Raw genomic sequence first — 21,362 nt, 5'->3', positions numbered from 1 at the left:
CCCCCGAGGCCTCGGCGCCGTTAGCTGGTCCATGTTCTGCTCTCCCCCAAGTCCTCGGTCCCTTCTATGCCTTTAACCACTTTTCTTCATCTCTGGGAACCAGGACTCCTTAACCATCATTTGGTGACCTTTGCAATCCTGAATGACATTTTCATCTGGTTACGCTTATTGTGCAAGAGGGGAAGAAACGCAGCCGAAGAGGTTACATGCTTTAGTGAAGTTCCCACACATAGCCCCTGGGACACTGTGGTACAGGCAGAATTCTAACACAGTTCCCACAACCCCAGGTGTGACTTCGTGATTAGGTTGCATTCTATGGCACAAAAGATTTGCAATATTACCACTATTCATTGGCTGACCTATAGATGGGGAGCTCATCTGGATGGGCTTAACCTATCACACGGTCAGGTTAGAAACCTTTAAAGCAGAGGTTTCTCCTGCTCGCAGCAGCAACAGTGGCGGATGTCAGGATGATTTGCAGTGTGAGAGGAATTTGATGCAAGAGACCATCTCAATTCTGTTGGGAGGAGGCATCAGGGAGGGAGCTGTGTGTAGCTTTTGGGGTGCCATCCAGTATATAAATAGGTGCGTGGTTTATACACTCAAGGGCCCCTGTTTATTCCCAGCTCAGTATGTGTCCTGAGATCAGACCCTAATGTTCATCTCCACTTTGATGTTTTGGCTGATCACTCTTGAAGAGCTACTAATTTCACTTCCTGCATATCTCAACTTCAGGTTGCCTTTGCCTCTCACGTATCCTAGTGAAATGACCCCGCCTGGAGTAGTTATTGACCGATGGCATTCTCCGCACTCTTTTTTTGCCTTTCACATAGCCTCTTCCCCCAAGCAGGAGCAGCAGCGTGATTTGTGAGGTCTAGTGCAAAACAAAAGTAGGGGGCTTCTAGTTCAAAACGTATTAGGGATTTCAAGATGGTGACATCAGGACATTAAACCAAGTGAGGGGACCCTCAGATCCCAGAGCTCTGTGTGACTACAATAGGATTTGCACTCATGAAGCTGGGCCTGCGTCCGAGGGACCTTCCCAGAATGTGACTCTCTTCCTCAAATCACCCTGGTGGCCAGGGAGCTGGTTTAGGGTCAGAGAAGATTCTTAGACTGGATCTGATTAATATGGTAAATGATATTTTAAATTATGACTTTTGGGGAAGTTAGCTGCTTGGCTCCCTATCCTGGGATAAGATGAAAAACCCAGAATGTCAATTTTCTCAATTCAGCTTAGATTTTCCAGCATCCCCAAGACAAGTGCCCACTGCAGTCTTACCTTGATGTAGTCATAAGGGCAGGGCACGTCAGGATGGTCCTCAATGTCGAAAATGTCTTCAAACTGCAGGCTGACCACGAAACCCTCCTCCAGTTCGATGCTGTAGAAGCATTCAGAGCTCTTGGGGTAAGGGTTTGGGAAGTCGGGGCTGGTGATCACCCCAGTCCTCTGGGTAAAGAGGTTGTCGCTGCACTCCACTGTTGGAAACATAGCAGAAAGATGGTACACTGCACCCATGGCTACCACCTCCTCGCTTATTTGTTACTGTATAATTTCCCCAGTAATCCCATGTGGCAGGCAGGGAAAGAATCATCATCCCCAATTTATGGACAGGGAAACAGATGCTCAAGAAAAGTCACTTATCCAAGGACACATGCCTAGTAATCTGCAGAGTCAAGACCCAGTTCTCTGCCCAGGGCTGTTTACCCTGGGTGACAGGCCTTCTCATCACATTTGCTGGCATTGGCTGGGGGAGGGGGTCTGAGATGGGAAGGTCAGAGCAATGTCTGGACTTCTTTGGTCTTGCTCTCCCCTCCTCCCAGAACCTCACCCAGCTGTCTGCACACAGCCATCTCCATCCCTCTTCTCCTCCAGGCCCTCACACACCCGCTCCCTTTCTAGCCCCTTCCTTGCTTTGCTTTTCTTCTTGGTGCTGTCCACTCCACTTACATTTAGCCTAATGCTGCTCCTAGCATATTTTAAGTTCAGGCTAAAGGTTTCTTTGTCCATAGTGAACTGTAACCTAAGTGGATACATAAGCAGTCACCAAATTTCAGCCAATCACAGCTGGCCAACTGTTCAAACTAGACCAAATAAGGCAAACACCAGCTATATCCAATGTGGCTGCGGCTGTTTCTGTGCCTCCCTCTTTGTTTTTTGTAGGCCACTTTCCTTTTTCTGTCCATAAATATTATCTGGCTATGTGGCAGCCCCAGGAGTCACTCTGAACCTATTTTGGTTTGGGAGGCTGCCCACTTTGCAAATTGTCCTTTGCTCAATTAAACTGTCAAATTTAATTTGGCTGAAGCTTTTCTTCCAACAATGCCCTGACATTATATTATATATTCATTTTTTGATTTTCTTGACCCCCAGACTGTGGGTTCCATGAGGATTCTGCTTTGCTCCTGCTGTGTTACTGCAAACACGAGTCCAGTGTGTTGGGATCCTGGGTCTGACTCTAGTTGCCGGGACCTTTATTTGTCACTGAACTTTTATCCTTGGCCAACTTCCCTAGATCTGAGATGTCAATTTTTTTAAGCCCTTGTTCATTCTGCTCATTTGCAAATGAGAAAAGCGTGGCTCCAAACAGGAGGCTGGACTAACAGAGTTTCACAGATAGGAGCTGCCGAATGAGGTTAAATTGACATTCTTCAAGTCATCATCCATTTTCATTTTCTAACCCAAGTGTCCTCATGAGGTGATCTCACCCCAAGAGGGCTACACTTGCTTCTTGGTGGGGGAGGTCTTACTTTTCTATGCATAATACGCAGAGAGTACATAAACGAATATACAATATATCCATGGTATTGTGTGTTATGGGGGAGGAGAGTTATTATAAAATTAATGTTTGAAAAGGCTCCTGGGGTAGGGTGAAAATGAAAAGAATGATTGAGAAACCTTGCTCTTCTACCCTGAGCATTCTTTATCCCTCAGTGTACTCACCTTATGGTAAATATTCAAGGAAAACTGAACTGAATAAAAGCAATAGAAAACATATTGCTCTTCAGGAAAACTTCTGGATGTGCCTGATCTTTGCTTTATGTTGCTTTATACTGATTGGTTATGTAGAGTTTTACTGAGAAGCAAATCGCAGTTTTTGGAGAGGATAAAAAGCAGCTCTTGTCGCCAGCTTTACCCCGCTCCAGCTTCAGAGGGGGATCTCAGCACAGACCCTTTCCTGGCACCTACTGGCAGAGTCCCAAACATTCAAGTCCTGGTGACCCCTCTGAAGGTTTGCAGAGATGTTCTCTCCTCCTGGGATACCCTCCTTCTTACTCTTTCATCTCTGTCAAGGGTCACCATCCCTGGGAAGCATGTGCCCGCCTCTCCAGGCCTACTGGGGTGTGACTGGGCCATGTCCCTGCTGCATTTATCATACTCCAGCACGTGCTCGTGTGGCTGTGCTGCTCCTGAAAAGCGGGTAGAACCTTTGGTGTCTCCATACCCTCCCCCAGCCTGAGACTAAAGCATCGCAGTTACGCTGATGAAAGACAGAAGGAACGGGAAGTTTCCATGCGCAACTGTCTTTTCCCCTCGCCCCCTTTTCTTAACTTTGGGCTGAGGCTTCTCTACATAGAGGAACTTGGGAGCCATGGAAGGGAAGAAAAGAAAAAGGAAGAGCTGGGGCAAGTGTGGTTCATGGCCCAGAGAGGAAGGACTCCAAGCCCAGGTTTACCCCTAATCCCTGCAGTGGGAAAGGAGAAAGGCCTAGAGAGCAGACTGGCCGCCCAGGAGGGAGGAGCGCCTGACGGCCTTGAGCGTCCGTCGCGTGGCCTTGGGGAACCCGAGCCGCAGCTTCCAAACGGGGTGGGCATTTCCGTGTTTTTACCATCTCTGACCTCACGCTTCCTTGTTCCTGCTGTGGGTGTCCTCCCCCCACCTCTCTCTAGTCTTACTGGAGATGGGGCAGGTAATGGCAAGGGACGGAATCCGCCTAGCCCACCTCGGCAGGTCCTGTTGTCCGTGTGGAGGATGTAGCCAAAGCGGCAGGAGCAGTAGTAGCCGCCGATGTAGTTGTGGCAGTGGTGGTCGCAGGACAGCTCCTCGTCCTCCCTCTCTTTGCACTCGTCCACATCTGCAGGGCAGGAAGAGCCTCTCCGTCCGTCAACAGGCACACCAACATTTACGGAATACCCAGCGCGCCCCACACACTGTGCTGGGAGCTTCACACATTCTCTTTTCTTATTCCTTACATAAAATCTTGAGGCATCTATAGGCTATCCCAAAAGTCACCCATAAAGTGGCCACCATACATAGGGAAAATGGAAAATTGTAGCTAAACGTACCTTTATTTACAATGTATTCATCCCAAAATTTTACGAAGAGGTGGCCAATACACTGAAAATACTTTGTGAATATTTTGTAAAATGTATAATGAATATTTTGCAAATAAAGTTACATTTAGTTCTAATTTCCCATTTTCCCTACGTATGGCAACTTTACAGGCAACTTTTGGGACGCCCTGTATTATCTTCACTTTATTTAAAAAAAAAAAAAAAATTGGAACTCAGGGAGGTTGGACAACTTACCGGAGATCACAGACAGCCAGGTTCAAACCCAGGCAACGTGACTGCTGGTGGGACCACTACTCTCTCACAGTTGTGATAATAATTGTGTGTCAGGCAACAACCTTAGGAAGCATTCCACATGTATTACTACACCTTCTGTTACTATTCACATTCTATAGATGACGAAAGGAGACAGAGGCTTTATAGAACTTATTCAAAGTCACACAGTGAGAGGCAGACCCAGGATTCTAATTTGGTGGGCTGGCTACAGAGTTTGTGCTTGTGACTCCTATTCCATACCACCTCTTTCTTTCTTTCCAAGCCCCTAATGTGGGTCAAATCTTGTCTAGGCATTTCTCCAGAAGGGGTATGTGAATGGCCAACAAACACAAAAAAAATGTTCACCATCACTAGTCATTAGGGGACTACAATTTAAGCCATAATTAGGTATCCTACACACCATCAGAATGGTTAAAAATTAAAAAATTGACAACATCTGATGTTGGTGAGGGTTTGGGGCAGCCAGAACTCTCATATATTGGTGAAAAGGTATAAAATGGTGCAATTGCTTTGGAAAAGATCTGGCAATTTCTTATAAAAGCAAACATGCAACTATCCTGTGAGGCAGTAATTCTACTCCTATATATTTATCCAGTGAAAATGAAAACATGTTCACAAAAAGACTTGTACAAGAAGGTTCATAGAAATTTTATTAATAAGAGCAAAAAAGAAATGGGTAAATCCTAGGTGGCCATCAATGAGAGAATGGTAAACAAATTTTAGTATATTCATAAAAATGCACAATTACTTTGCCAGGAGGAGCAAATTACTAATTTCAAAAATATTATGTTGAGTCAAAGCATCCTCACTCTCTAAATATAGTCTCTGTGAATTCATTTCTATGAAGTTTTAGAAGAGGCAAAAATTAATCTATGGCAGGAAAAAATCAGAACAAGTTATTTCTTCTAAGGGAGGTGGGATTAGGAATCAACCGAGCGAGAGCATGAAGGAAATTTCTCTGGGCTGATGGTAAAGTCGACTGTTTTATGAGATGTTTGGGTTACGCACAAATATAGATTTTTTTCAAAAGTCAACAAATATAGACATAAAATTTACTCATTACATTATACATAAATTTTACATTTAAAAACTGTGAACATGTATTGATCTCTAACAAAATGATAAGCACACTGAAGTATTTGGGAAGGATTGTACTGATGTCTGCAATTTACTTTGAGACACATCAGAAGTATGAATTGCTGAATGGACAGAGGATAAATACACAGACAGATATCCGAGGAGAAAACACAGTGGGACATTAATGGTAGAGTCTGCGTGGAGAGTATATATACACGCTCATTGTAAAGGAGAGGGCCCAAGGCACGTCACCTTCAGAGAGAGGGGGAGACCTGGGGACAAACCACCCGGATCTCCAACTTACCCACAGCCACATAGTGGGCATCAAAGCCTGTGAATCGCTCCTCATTGGAGAAATCTGACCGGAAGGTGACAGACATGAAGGAGCCAGGGGAGAGGACGACCTCCTGGCCGGGAGTCTGCTCTGTGTCTGTGGTCTCCTTGCCACAGAAGGTTGCCAGCACCTGGTCTTCAGTTTCTACCTTTGAGGCCAAAGAGAAAGGGAACAAGGTGAGCATCTCCCCTTTTTAACTTCTCTCCTGATCTTTAAGAAGGAGAAAGGGACAGCCTGGAATAGACTAGCCAGCCTGGCAAACCCAAAGGAAGGGGATCAGGGATTCTGGAATTGGAGGAAGGACTCATTGCAGGTTAAGGTAATGTGGCCATCTGATCAGTGTCATTCATTGTATTTAGTTCCATCAGAAGTAGCTTGACAATTATTTTTCCTGTTGATAACCAAGTGGCTGATTTACTAAAAATAATTCAGTGTTAAAAATTTTTAAATTTGGGTGGTGCCTGTGGCTCAAAGGAGTAAGACCCCATAGGCTGGAGGTGGTGGGTTCAAACCCAGCCCCAGCCAAAAACTGCAAAAAAAAAAAAAATTTTTTTTTTTTAAATTTAGATAACCTTGCAGATGGATTCTGCATATAGCAGGAACTTACCACATTTCCAAGGCAAAGAAACTTTATACACAATGTAAGTCACTCATTGAGCATCAGTGTGTGCCTGCCACTGAACAGAGCACGAGCTGGGGCTGATGAGAGGCAAGTCAGACACAGTGCTGTATGCAGGACAGCAGTGTTGAGATGGAAGAAAATGGACACAGACAGAGCTACCGTACAGTGCGGACAAGTGCTTAAATAGAAGCACAAATACCATGTGTGCACTCAGGAGGTGAAGATGCCCATTAGAACGCAAACTACAGGCAGAGTGGGCTTTCTTTTCTTTATAGATGTGTCCTCAGTGCAAACGGAATAGGACATGGCACATAGCAATTATCCCACAAATGTTTGTTTACAAGAATTAAAAGTGTGAGGCCCATTCTGAGAACAATGAGAAGCCAGGGAGTCTGTGGGGGTTGTAGGAGCAGATACACTTGGAAGGATATGTGGAAAGTAGATTATGGTTGACCTTTAATGTCACGAATGCTGTGAGCAAGTAGAGGACATTGAAAACTTTTAAAGAGGGAAATCATGTAATCAGAACTATATTTAATAGGTGGTCTTAATAATACTACAAAAATACAGAAACTATTGATTAGAATCATCCAGAAAATGTGCATGTTTTTATATCTCAGGGAATGTGTGCATGTTTGTTAAGACTTAGTTGCAAAAAATTGCCTATTTGCTAAAAAAATTTCCCTACTTTGGAAGAGCCAGAGGCCCTGTGCAAACCTAGACTGTAGGCGGGATCCTAAACTGGCTGCCTACAGTGGACTTTATGAGAGTCTGCTCTGAGAAACACAATACGCCAGCTGGTTGGTGTATTTATTTGACTATGAATACTTGTCCTGCCCACTATGCTATTAGTTGCCCACTTACACCTAATGCAATCCTTTTAAGCTTGTAATTGTGTTTGAAACTTCTGGACTGATGTTTTAGCCAAGACGCATGAGAAAATCTCTTACCAAGAATGATTTCTGCCACCTTTCAAAGTCATTAAAAAAAATAAATTCTCAAAGACGGCCTATCTGTAGTAGCTTCTAATGAATTCATTGTTTTGTTCATTAGCTTAGTATGTCAGAAGTATCATGACATTTGACACTTCTGTTTTGAAACTAATGGTTTATTTATTTAAAATAAGTGGGAGTTTTAAAGAAAAACAATTTGCCCTGGCAAAAAACACTAGAACAATTAATCACTAACTTTGGGAACTGAAGTGTAAACAGAACGATGAGATCATAGCTCTGCTATTTATTCTTCTTCTCTGCAGATACGAGCTGGACTCGCACCAGCCTTATTAATGTAGAATGGCCTATCTGCACACAGCTGAAATGTCACTTGCTTGAACATCCTGGCTGCTGTGTTATTTGGGTTGATTTAGTTTTCCAGATAGCTGAAGATTTACCTAACTATAATTAAATAAAATTTTATTGATTCACACTTTTTTTTTAAAGTGCTTTATACAAGTCCCTACTTTCTTAAGTGGAGTATGCTAACCCTTTCTTGGTGATCCAGAGACATTGTTATGAATATAAACCATCATGATTTTACAACAAAGTGACAATCTTGGGAATATTAAATGTTATAATACTGCTACCCTACATTGAACACTACCAGACTGTGAGGCCTTGACATTCTTATGTCTTCTTAATGCAGTGATTTATTTCCTGATTTTTTTGTCCAGTCTATTAACTGTACTTTCCTGTCTGCTTATTTTTTATATATTACGAATTAGAAGCCAATTAAAGTGCTCTTGCTGGAACTTAGTAAAAAGAAGACTAAATAGATTTAGAATGAGAGCCTAGCAAAGAAACTATGAGTGTCTTCATATACTGTGCTGTAACATCTTGGTGACCTCCTCTTTTGAGTAATGTAAAGTGTCTGAACCTGGTAGTTGGAGACCTCATGTCCTGTTCCTGACTCTACAGTAAACTGCTATCTGGCCACCCCTTTCTGACTGTCAGTTCACCACCAGTAAACAGGGGCTTAAAGTAGCCAAACTCTAGTTTTCCTTCCAATCCTGATAGAGCAGTCATTATAGACTAACATAGTTCTCACAAGTCATACATAATAAACCAACTACAAGATGGTGACCAAAAGTTTCAACAGAGGTTGCTGCCTGCTGATGAAGTTGAACTTGTTTATGGTTTATAACTATATTATACCAGATCAATTACCAGTGAATAGTCAAGCCTTGAGCATCAACATTTTAAGCCACATAGCCTCCCTTCTGTACCTTGGCATTTCTAAGGCCTCTTGGGTTCCACTGTGACTAGACCGTAGACACTTTCAGGTGAACCAAACCAGAGATCTCTTGGACTAGGGAGATACTACCCAGGGTCTGTAACAAATAGCCTCCTACCCTATAACTTTTGGGCTTGATCACCTTTTCATAATGGCAGACAAATGGTCATCAAGTGCAAAGTCACATTATTCCAGAGAAGAGGTAAGAGACTCATGAGAAAATCTGAACCATGTGCACTTTTAGAAGCAGAGAAGAGAAGGCCAGTAGCCTGGGGCCCTGGGAATTCTGCCTGCAGCCCAGAATAGGGTTCGGAAATATCAGAGTGTGGAGGGATCTTTTAAACCCCTTTCAGTTTCCCTCCTTCTAGAGAAAACCCACTTCCAGGGAGGGGAAATGACTTGCTCAAGGGTAAAGAGATAACATGAGCTTTTTCTGATATTAGTTTTGCTTTTGGAACTGTCCTGAGACTGGGGAAAAGAACTCACCAACTGAGAACATGACAAAAGACACAGATACTTGGCCAAACAATTTTCCTGGCTCAAGGGCCTCTTGAAACATTATCTTGCGTGCATGGACTGTCTCCTAGAGAGGATGTGGCTGTGACAGCTCCAGCCATAACCTAAACAGAGGGGTCACTGGCCCTGGTTAATATCTGCATGCCCTGCTGTGGAGTATAAAGTTCTACAAAGATCATATACTTCTGAGTATAGGATTAAGCCCTAGTTTGTGTTTGGACTGTCCCATCTCTGAGGTTATCATAACAACATGATGGAGGGACCTCATCAAATGAAGATAAGAAATAAATGGTAATAGACACCTATGTGGTTGAGGGTCATAGGCTCTTCATTTGTTCTACTTTTTATTTATTTATTTTTATTAAATCATAACTGTGTACATGCTCTTATACAGTATAGTATTATTATACAAGCCACCAAGATGAGGCTGAATGTCCTCAATTTGTTTTCTTTTGACTCAATTCAATGCATATTTATGTACTAAATGCTGTCCAGACTATAATGTGAAGATGACAAAATTTACTTATTGTTGTAGAGCTTAATAAGTAAGCCCCTGTCTCTGGGAATGTGACATTTAGTAGGAGAATAAGAGTGTGCGTGAGTCAGGGTATTGTCAGGGCTTTAGAAACTGCCAGGAAAGATGTGAGCCCCAGTGGTTTAAAGAAGGGAAAAAACTGCATCCAGCTGAATCAGAAAACATTTAGGAAGAAGAGAGCTGAGGATTGAAAGGCAAGTAGGATTTAGGCAGATGGAAATAGTGAGTGGGTTGAGTGGTGGTGGGGAGATCATCCAGGTGGAGGAAATAGTGAAGGCCTGTGGTACTCAGGGTCTTCATCATACTTCATGGCTCCGATCCCAAATCACCCGGTATTAGAAAGGGACTCTGGGAAGGCAGATGTAAGGAGAAGCTGGAGTCTTCATTTTCCATGAGTTTTCTACCTAAGCCAGAAACAGAACAAAACTCCCAGGAAAAACTAAGGCAGGGCAACAGGAAGTTGGCCAAATTTCTGTGGAAGGGCAGCTACTGCTGCTCTCCACACAACCATAGAGTTGTCACATCAGCTTAACAAATGCATTGGCAGTTACTAATCAGCTCCTCGGAGCAATGTATGGAGAAAGCAGCTCAGGAGTGATTGTTCATGTTTTAGAGATGAGGAGACTGAAGCCTAGATAATTTAAATGGACTAGGCAAGGTGAATAGAGAATCCAGGGAGTAGTAATTGGTTCTAGTGGCTGGTGGATACAGCTTCACAATTGCAGCATGCTGATTCTCTTCACTGATGCTCCTTTAAGACACTGGGGCAACAAAGGCTGGTTTGCAGTACAGATGGCTCCTGGCTTTGCTTGTCAATGTTCTGAAACTATATTCTGTGGCCCTTCTGAAATCTACTGTGGGCTCTCAACCATTTCAGACTTAATCTAGGCAGACATTCAGGGAGTGTGCTGTTATCAGCTTAGTCTGGGCACTACATCCCCTACAATTTCCTATAGTTCTAGGTCAGAGTTGGCCAAAAGAGGAATTTGTGGAAGTTTGAATGGCAATAGTTATTAGTCTTAAAGGTTGCTTTGCAATTATATAGAGAAATGAACAGAGGCAGACATGTTGAATGAGTTCCAACTTATCCTCACGTCCCTCTACTCTGCATTCAGCTCTTCTTTCCAACTACTGGCTCTGGTGACCAACAGCGACCCAGGCCTACATCTGGATACTTGTGGGTGAACCTGTAAGAGGTGGTAGCTGCTTAGAGCCAACAGCTTCCCAGAGGTCTCTTTCTACGAGCCTTGCCTTCTTGGTCCCATTTTGGCACCTTAGACAGACTTGACTAATCAAATCCCCTTTGATGACAATATTTCCCCCTATCCCAGGGCTTTAAGAGAACCAGTTGGTGAACTATTCGGTGGTCTTCTAACTCCCCATTTATAGATTTCACTTGCTCAGCTCCTCCTGTAACTACTTGAGCTCTAATGTCCAGAGTATTCCTTATCTCATAAGACCCATAGAGACTCTGCTTTCCTGATTGAACTCTGATTCATGCAGTTACTGGTACAGAAGTAATATGCTATAGTAACAAAAGCTAGAACCTGTGGCTGTGGTTTGGGGATTGGCTAGCAAGTGGGTGCTAAGGATGCAAGGAGGCTGCTATAGGAGTCTTGTAAAAAAGGCAGCTGAGTTATGTTTTGGTGAATCAATTGGTGAAATTTGTCTGTGGCAACTTAGAAGATAGAAAAATGTACATGATAAACTTGAGAGTCTGGCTAAAAAGATCTGTAGATGGAATGTTGATGTGTCAACATGTACTTCTAGCTGCATATGGCGAAGTACTTAAGGAAGTGAGGCTTCAGTGTGCAAGCAAACCCCAAGGAAACATAGATGGCCCAGAACTGGCTGGATTGGAAAATTGTCTCTCCACTACAAAATATTTTAAACATTTTTATAAGCAAATGTGTGGCCGTGATAACCCTTTGTTAAGATCTAGAAGATTTCAGGCAGTACCCTAATACTCCCCATCAGCTAAATCAAAAGGCATCTGAGACTCTTAAGGCCATTGCTTCATGTCCTCCAAAGTAGAGGGGCCTATTTGAAATAAAACATGGGTGTGTTTTTTGTCTTGTGGAGGGCTGTATAGAAGAGCCAGAAAAGATGTTAATGTCTAAGTCACTTCTAGTTGGACTAGAAATGAAAAGAGGAGTCTCTGGGCTTCAGGTTTCCAATGTGCAGAGAGTAGGCTGAATAGACTACTCAGCTGCAAACCTTGGCCATCTCCTAGAGAAAGGAGACTGTTGCAGAATGCAAAGTTAAAAAGCCAGAGGAAGAATCAAGGCCAGAGTCAAGAGCTACAGAGAGCAATGGACTAGTGACCGTTCTCATCATTCCCAGAAAGCAGAACTGGGCTCCGGTCAGGAATATTCCTGGGATCTGGAGTAGGCAACTATGAAGCAGGAATTGTTATATGCTGCCCACTTTTCCCATTTTTCTTTCTTTTTTTTTGGCCGGGGCTGGGTTTGAACCCACCACCTCCTCCGGTATATGGGACCGGTGCCCTACTCCTTGAGCCACAGGCGCCGCCCGACTTTTCCCATTTTTCAGTAAGAGTTCTGTTGTGGTTATTTTGTTCTTGTCTCACCAAGAAAAGGAGATATTTGATATATGAAGGAAAATAACTTTAGTTCACTGGTGCTGTGATGCCCTTGGTGTCTCATTTGCCTCTAGGCACGGATCATGAGGTCCTGGACTTTAGCCTGACCTGCAAATGGGATGCAACTTTGTGGGGAAGGAGCAAAAGTATATTTTGCTTATGAGAAGACATGAATTATTTTGTCCAGAGGGTGGATTATAAAATCCAGTTTTAGCAAAGAATACTGCTCCATCAGTTTAGTAACAACTCCCAAACTAAAACATTATCACCCTGGATATCTGATTGGGTTCCCATCCTCTACCATCCTCCAGGTGAAATCTGGTCACCCTGGCCTGTCTTCAGCAAGAATCCTGTTAGATCGGTTTAGCCGGCATCCCCCTTACCTGTGATGCTTCCTCTTAGTTATTCTCTATCCACTAACCAACACTTTGCTCTTTGACTATAAAATCTTCACTTGCTCATGCTGTATTTGGAATTGAACCTGATCACTCCCTTTCACTGCAAAATCTCATTGCTGTGTTTTTTATATTTATCATCATCATCCTGAATAAAATCTGCCTTCTTGTGCTTTAACAAATACCACTAAATAACTTTTTCTTTGACACTTTCACATGTAGCATCCTGCCCTGAGGCCAGTGTGTGAAGAAGTGCCCAGAGGCCTCCTGAAGAATCAAAAGCCGCATAGGGCAGAGATGAGCCATCCAGATGAGATCTTTAGACCTACCGACTGGTCTTCCTGTCCCCAGGTGAGTAAGGGATCTGGGATCTTCTAACATTGGTCAAACTTCTGAACTGCAGTGGTATGAATGACCCTCAGGCAAAACCAGCAGAAAGAATATCCTGCTGGGTCCAATTCTAACTCTTGAACAGAACCATGAGTAGACTAAATGCTACTAAGTTTTGTAGTGGTTTATTTTAACTTAACTTTTATGGGGGGTAAGAGTGATTTTGGACAATGAATAAGGTGACATTTTATTTTTTTTTCCTGACATTTTATAAACTGAAATTTAGAGAATCACATCTCATGGGTTCTTGATACCTAAAAATTACCTAGTCTAACCTGTGATCTTTTTAGTACACCTTTACAAAAAAATCATACCATTTTTTCACTACTAGCTGTAGGGGTGAGAACCTCAGTATCTTTCAAGATAGATCATTCTAGATTATCCTTGACTTAGAAGTTTATCTCATATCTGAAAATATAACCTAGGGGAAAATATTGTAAATGTGAAAAAAATATTATGAATAAAGATATTTTTGTTTTGTTTTGAGACTGAGTGTCACTCTCTTGTCTTACACTAGAGTGCCATGGTGTCAACCTAGCTCTCAGCAACCTCAAAGTCCTGGGTTCAAGAGATTCTCCTGTCTCAGCCTCTCCAGTAGCTGGGACTGCAGGAGCCTTCCACAACACCCAGGTAGTTTTTCTATTTTTTTTTTTTAGTAGCGATAAGCTCTTACTCTCACTCAGGCTGTTCTCAAACTCCTGAACTCAACTGATCCTATAATCTCGTCTTCCCAGAGTGCTATGATTACAGACGTGAGTCACTGCAACCAGCCTGAATAAAGATATTTATAACAGTCATATAATAACAGAACATTAGAAACAATGTATATATCCAATTCTAGAGGAATAGTTAAATTTACATTAACTTTAGTAAATATTAGGCAGGCATTAATCATTATAACAATGGGGAATTAACAATGATCTGGCAATATTCTTAGGTGATATTAAGTGAAAAAGCAAAAATAATTTGGTATATGGTATAATTACATGTATGTTGAAAGTCTGTATTAAAAATAAAGAGTGGAGTTAGAGGAAACTGTTAGCAATGGCTAGTGGAACTATAGGTCTTTGTCCTCTGTGTTAACATTTAAAAAGAAACATGGGCTCAAAGCTGCTTCCCTGTAGCGTCTACTTAGTGGTTAACATCAGTCAGTTTAAGTCACCAAAGGAAGCACACAGGAGGGGCAACTCAACCAGCCTGGAAGTTCAGGGTCCTCATCTTTTGTAACCCCCAATTCTTCCCTTCTTCACAGGACATAAGATGGGGATGCCTGAGTACTCTGTCACTCCTTGAATCCCAATGGAGTTGAAACAAAGATGAACGTGACTGCTTATAAAAAGGTGACAGATAACTTTCTGGTAAAACAGTCAAGAAACTCAGAACAGGCCAAATTCAGTGGCTCACTCCTCTAATTCTAACCGGGGAAACATATTAAGATTCCATCTCAGAAGCTCAAGTGCCCATCGACCCACAAATGGATTAATAAATTGTGGTATATATACACCATGGAATATTATGCAGCCTTAAAGAAAGATGGAGACTTTACCTCTTACAAGTTTACATGGATGGAGCTGGAACATATTCTTCTTAGTAAAGTATCTCAATAATGGAAGAAAAAGTATCCAATGGATAAAATCAATTTATACTAGGAAATCAATTTATAATAACCCAATTATAGCCCAAGAAGAAGGGGAAAGGGGAGACAGAGGGGAGGGAACGGGGGAGGATGGGTGGAGGGAGGGTAATTGGATCACACCTATGGTGCAACTTACAAGGGTACATGTGAAATTTACTAGGTGTAGAATACAAATGTTTTAACACAATGACTAAGAAAATGCCGTGAAGGCTATGTTAACCAGTTTGATGAAAATATTTCAAAACCAGCACATTGTACCCCAAGATTGCACTAATGTACACAGCTATGATTTAATTAAAAAAAAAAAATGATAGGCGGCGTCTGTGGCTCAAAGGAGTAGGGCACCAGCCCCATAAGCCGGAGGTGGCGGGTTCAAACCCAGCCCTGGCCAAAAACTGCAAAAAAAAAAAAAAAAAAAAAAGACTCCATCTCTACAAATTTAGCCAGGCATAGTGGTGGGCACTGAGTCAGGATGCTCGTTTGAGCCCGGGAGTTTGAGGTTGCTGTGAGCTATGATGATGGCACTGCACTCCAGTTTGGGTGACAGAGCAAGACCCTGTCTCCAAAAAAAAATATATATATATATATGTATATATATACATATATATCCAAATAAAATATCTTTTCCTAATTAATTATCCATGATTCTTGTAATTTATTAGCAGAGATGAATTATAAGAAGCAGAATGCATCATTTTTTGGTACTTGTTTGTAGCTGTCAGCTTGAGTAAGGGATGATATTCTAAGGTGATTATTTTATCATAAATTAACCCATACCAACTGTTTAAAATTTGGTTGAATGTCTTGTTAAATAAAGTTTGAAAATAAAAACTGGAAGTTCTTGGCTTTAAAAAAGCTCACAATAACTAAAATTTACATGTGACAACGCATGGCAGGGAGGGTCTGGTGTCAGGGGATAGTGTCTGTAAGGGTAATCTTCAAGAAGGGAAGAGCTCAGTGTGAGTGGATGGATAGGAGGAGACAGAGGAATTTCTTATTCTGGAGTTAATTAGGCTTTGGGGAAAGGGAAAGGTGGTGAGGGAGAGAGATATGGAAAGAAGGAGACAGGGAGACCATAGATAGATATTGGATGTCTAAGAAAAGCTGCTGCAGTAAGAACTTCTCTGCCCTTTTTAGTTTTCTCAAGAGTGAGTCAAATCAGGAGTTGCTTTCAATTTTTTAAGTTTTCTGTTTCCCAGGATGCAACCCCTTACTGAAACTGGATCGTGTGGGACCTCATTTTTACATGGGTTGTTTGTGATCTTCACTAATTATTAGATGTTGAAAAAATTATTTAAACCCTCAGTGTTGTAGGGTGAATTGTGTTCTCCTTCCCAAATATATATTCAAGTCCACCTCTCAGCCCAGCCTCCTCGGGCAGTGGCTTTATAGGCCTGATTTGCTCTCTGCACTTTACAAAGCCTCCTAACCATGCTGGCGCTGGGATCTCTGACATGACTCATATCTCTGAAGGTGACTTTCTGTGAAAACAGTAGCAGACCTGAGACAAAATCCAGATGTTCTGACTTCCAGGTTTGGTTCAGTAACTGGAGTCAGACGACTGTAGAAGGTCAGAGTAGAAAAGGGCATTAAAGGAACCACAAATTTATTCCTTTCCTTTTTTAGGTGGAGAAACAGACTTGTTCAAAGTCCCATGGCCAATGGCAGACCCGGTCCCAGAGCCCAGGTGTACTGCATTTCCCATTTCAGTATTCTCATTTATTATTTGTTCCTCAGCATTAAAAGCCTTCTAAGAAAGCTGGATGAGCCTCTGAGAAGGTATTGTGTACATGCAAATGCCAGGCACTGGAAAGAAATCGGGGCCTAAGAAATAGCGAGTGGGTCCTGAGAGTCCTGGACTCCCACCGCTGCCAGGAGGGACCGCCATTCTCAGGGCGGGCTCTGGACAGACAGGGCAGCAGGAGCACTGCAGAAGAAAGAGCTGGCAGGGGAGGGGTCCTGTGGAGAGCCTGGGAAGCGGGCATCCCGCAGGTGGGAAACTGGCGGTGCCCACCGTCTCAGAGGGGGCAGGGTTGGGGGTGGGGCTGGGTGGGAAGCGTCTGGGAACCGAGGCTGGGAAGCCTGGGAGGATCTGCACTCTCTTTGGCTTGAGCAGGGCTCTGACTCCCCCACCCGACCCCTTCTGGGACTTCAGAGCTGGACTCATTCACATGCAAATCCCTTCAGCAACTAGGAGGCTGGGCCCCAAACATTGCAATACAAGAAAATAGCCTGAGGACAAGAAACACAAAGGCTTGTTGTGTTCTTCTGCGGCAGAAGCAGAAGCTGCCTGGCCCAAGGTATGTCACAGTCCACACAGGGTGAAGATAGTGAATAGTCCGGTGCTGAAAGCATGAAGGGACCGGCCTTGGGTCAGTGTGAAACAGCAGAGTTCCCTGGAGTGTAAGAGGGTGTTCCTCCCCACAGCCAGGACTCTGCCCCGGACCAGCCTAAATCCACATCCTCAAATCTCTGCACTGGAGTGGGAACCAAACAAGCCCTGCTTGTCACAGCCCTGCCACTCATAGGTCAGGTGTCACTTCCACATCCCGGGATGGTGGTGTGCAGGAGCCCTTAGCTCACACTGGCTTACAGGATTCAACTGTCAACTTTTCAGGGATTTTGCTATCCTGTTGTTAAATAAGCTTCACCAACCTACAATTAAATAAATTCTATTGGAAACAAATTGAAATTCTATATGAAAACTGAGCAGTGCCTAATTATTTTAACATAGTCCTATTATCTATGCTTTTGAGGTGATGATGTCTTTGGCATCTGGATAGCCGGTGAGGTGACATGCACGCCTCTATCCCCACCCCAAATCCAGTTGTTCTGCACATACCACTGTCTCCAGCCCTCCATGTTCACACACATGAAGGTGGACATTAACGTCGGCCTTTATGCATCAGATGGAATGGGACATCGGGTGTGAAAGCAGTTTGTAAAGTCTGCTGTTGCCCAGTGGCTTTTAACAAGAGTCCTATTTCCTAGACTCCCTCTGTGTTTTTACCTCCCATCCCTAGCCCTGAGTCATCATCCTAGCTGTTCTTCAAACATGCCTGGCACGTTGCCCTGAGGGTCTTTGCACTGAGGACTCCCTCTCCTTGGGAGGCTTTCTCCTCAGAAAGCCACATATTCTCAATTGCATCTTCTCACAAACTTCCTCATCTTCTTAAATCTTTGCCCAAATGTCACCTTCACAGTAAGGCCCGCCCTGATCTCCATATTTAACCCCCCATCTCAACACATGCGGAGCCCCCGTTTCTCCTTCTCAATTTCATTTGTTCACCTAGTAACTTATTACTCACTACATAATTCATTTATGGATTATGTTTACAGTTCATTATCTGCTTACTCTATTGCAATGTAAGCACCTGTTAGCACAGATTTCTATCCATTCTAATTACTGCTGTACCCGAAGCTCTAGTAAATTGTAGGCACTCAATGAATATTTGATCAAATAAATGCCTCTCCTTCCTTACCTTTTCCCTCTATATCACAGTGAAGTAAACTGGAGCCCTGCTTCTTCCCAAGGTGTTTCCATGAGCAGACTGTGTACACATAAGCACCCAGATGTGAACACAGGAGCACCCCCTGGGCACTCCTACCTCCCTGTGCGCAGCACTGGGAGCTTCCTTCTATTTCCATCATGCTGGAGTCTGTGCTATGTGCTCTTCCTGCATAAAATGAACTTTTCTCGCACCTTTCTGAATCTCATTTTCACTTTCTGATTCTTCTAAATCAGTCAGAATTGGTGTTTGGGACCTGGAGGCTCTGGAGTGGAAGAATTCCTCTGGGAGCCACCACTGAGATTCATGAGAAATGTGTATCCATTTCTCACTTCTTCTGTGGCCAAGGCCTCCTGTCTACTCCCAGAGAATTAGCAGAGCTGCTGCAGTAGGTGAAGCCAAGACAGACTGAAGGTCAAGGCTTGTTCTAAGTAAACACAGGTCACTGCACAGAAATTAAGAGCTTGGGGGTCAGAAGCGTCCCCCTTGGGAGGGACTCACCTCTAGATTGCACAGTGGGGGGCAGACTGACCAGTATGGCCTGGGGCAAGGGGCAATGAACTGAGAGTCTTAGACCATCTGAACTGGAAGGGCTGGAGAGGCCAGATAGTCCAGTTCCCTCCCAGGGCAGTCGGGGAAACTGAGGCCTAGAACCAAAAGGCAACTTGCCTAAGTTCTCAGCAGGAGTCGGTGGCTGTTTCCTGGCCAGAGTCCTTCCTTTACACTCACCGCCGGGAGACATGTGCCTTTTCCTATTCTGGCCTGACTGTGCTTTCCACTGGAGAAAGCAAAAAAATAGGCCCTGATCTCATGGGGCTGACAACCTAGCAGGGATAACCTTGAACTCACCATTACAACTTGTGCACTGCAAACATCCTTTGTACCTCAGACACCATTTCCTATTAGTTTTCTTATCAAAGCTGGGATAGGGAGAAATTTCTTTAACATAATCTAGATAACAGAGGAACCAAGGACCCTCAATGGCCTGTTTTACTACATTTTACTAAATTACCCTGACCGGCAAAGTGCTGCCTTGGGAATAACGTGTGTCCAGAAAGCATATCAAGGCTCCTTCCAGAACAGAACCCACTCTGAGAAGGCTCTACAGAGACAGAACCATGATTTGGGATTTCAGACATGGGTTTGCTGCAGAGACTTGGCCAAACCCACTTATGCCTCAGTTTCCTTTTTCAAAACTACCATAAAATTTGTGTTTCTACAAGGTATATACAAAAGAGAAGTAAACAACGTTCTGTATTTGAACAGGGCTTTCCAAGAACTTTTCCAGAAATTAGGGGGATGGGCAGTGAGTGACATTATCAAGGTCAGATAATAGACAGCCAATTAGTGGTAGGGTCAGAGTAGACAAAAAAACTGATGTTCATTAGGCAGGCACTTCATTACTCATACCATTGCCATGGTTACCTCTGTAATAGTGTTCATGAGCTAATTACATATGTGCCGGGCATATGTCATTAAAGCATTGACCTCATTTGGCATTCACAATAAGCCCATGAGATAAATGACGTGATTATTCCTAATTTTCAGACGGAGAAAGAAGACTTGGCGAGGTTAACTGACTGCTCCGGTGAGAGGTGGAGGCAGCACCTGACCCCTGGTCTCAGTGACTCCTAAGCTCGAGCTCCCAATGCCTGAGCATGACTGTCTTTTGAGATACTGATCCCACATACAGCCATCACATCATTTAAACCCTCCCATAACCTGTGAATATGATATTTTGTCCGTTATGAGTTTTGCTATTTTTAAAAACCTGATGACAAAACTGATGCTTAGGGAGATCAAGAAGCTGGGTCAAGGTGTCTCACTCAGATGGGGCAGAGACAGGGTTTAATCCCAAGGTATTCATCCTCTTTCTACCACCGTCTCTGTGTTCTTTCCACATCTACCCTTAGAGCTCTTTAAGCCCTGCTTCAAGATTTATTTATTTATTTTTATTTTTTTTAGGTGTAGTCTCACTTTGTCACTCTGGGTAAAGTTCCATGGCATCATAGCTCATAGCAGCCTCAAACTCCTGGGCTTGAGCAATCCTCTTGCCTCAGCCTTCTGAGTAGCTGGGACTACAGGTGCCCACTGCAATGCCCACCTAGTTCTTCTATTTTTAGTAGAGATGCTCTTGTTCACGCTGGTGTCTTGAACTCTTGAGCTCAGGCAATCCACCCACTTTGGCCTCCCAGAGTGCTAGGATTACAGGTGTGAGCCACTGTGCCCAACCCCCTGCCTCAAAATTTAAGCCAGCATTCCCATCTCTATGCCAAACTAAAGGCACTTCCACTCATTCTATAGCTCCCCAAATCTGCCCATTTTCTTCATGTTTCTGATCTCCCACTTCTGGCAAAGTAGCTACTGTTCTGCCATAACTGGGGCTTGAAACCCCTGATATCCTCCTCCTCCCTCCATCCCACACAGCCAGTTCCTGTGGAGTTTACCTCTGCACAGCTCTTCCCTGGTTTCCACAGCTGTGAAATATACTGTGTTCCGGGCAGTCATACCTGACCTCCTCAGTACAGTTGCCTAAATGGCCTCATTCGATAACCCAGTTTCTTCTGGCTTTACATGTGCTTAGCTCCCCTTCTGCAAAGTTCCAGATTAACTTTCCTCAGGCATAACCCTGACTGTGTCTCCTTTCTGTACCCCCATCCTAAATCCTTCATAGGTTCTAATTGGAAGTCCTAGACTCAGACGCAAAAAAAAAAAAGCCAAGTGGAAACATAAATGAATGAAACAAGCTGCTCAGAATTCTTTAGACAGGATTACATGTTGCACATTAAAGACAGAGAGATAGCCTTTACCCCACAAATAGCCTTCACCCCACAAATTTTTCCTGAAGTGTGTATTCTTCTTAGAAATTTGCATCCTTCTTACTTTTGACAGAGACAGCAAGGAGAAATTTTTCGTTTTCTTTATGGTAAGAGAATCAGTGGTGCCAT

The 21,362-nt window shown here is 43.4% G+C and overlaps 1 protein-coding gene across 3 annotated transcripts in view; it reads right to left on the bottom strand.

Moving 5' to 3' along the window:
• MASP1 (MBL associated serine protease 1) overlaps positions 1-21,362 on the bottom strand; it is a 74,239-nt gene that overhangs the window by 40,329 nt on the left and 12,548 nt on the right. For all 3 annotated transcript variants that reach the window (XM_053564250.1, XM_053564251.1, XM_053564252.1), the window contains exons 3-5: positions 5,951-6,128; positions 3,945-4,076; positions 1,283-1,479 (exon numbers count right to left, since the gene is read on the bottom strand). In XM_053564250.1, the coding sequence (XP_053420225.1) occupies positions 1,283-1,479; positions 3,945-4,076; positions 5,951-6,128 (507 nt within the window). The remainder of the gene's footprint in view (positions 1-1,282; positions 1,480-3,944; positions 4,077-5,950; positions 6,129-21,362) is intronic.

Source organism: Nycticebus coucang, chromosome 16 (assembly GCF_027406575.1).
Source record: "Nycticebus coucang isolate mNycCou1 chromosome 16, mNycCou1.pri, whole genome shotgun sequence".
Lineage (NCBI taxonomy): Eukaryota > Metazoa > Chordata > Mammalia > Primates > Lorisidae > Nycticebus > Nycticebus coucang.
The sequence above is the reverse complement of the archived record's forward strand: the minus strand, read 5'-3'. Positions and strand labels throughout refer to the sequence as shown.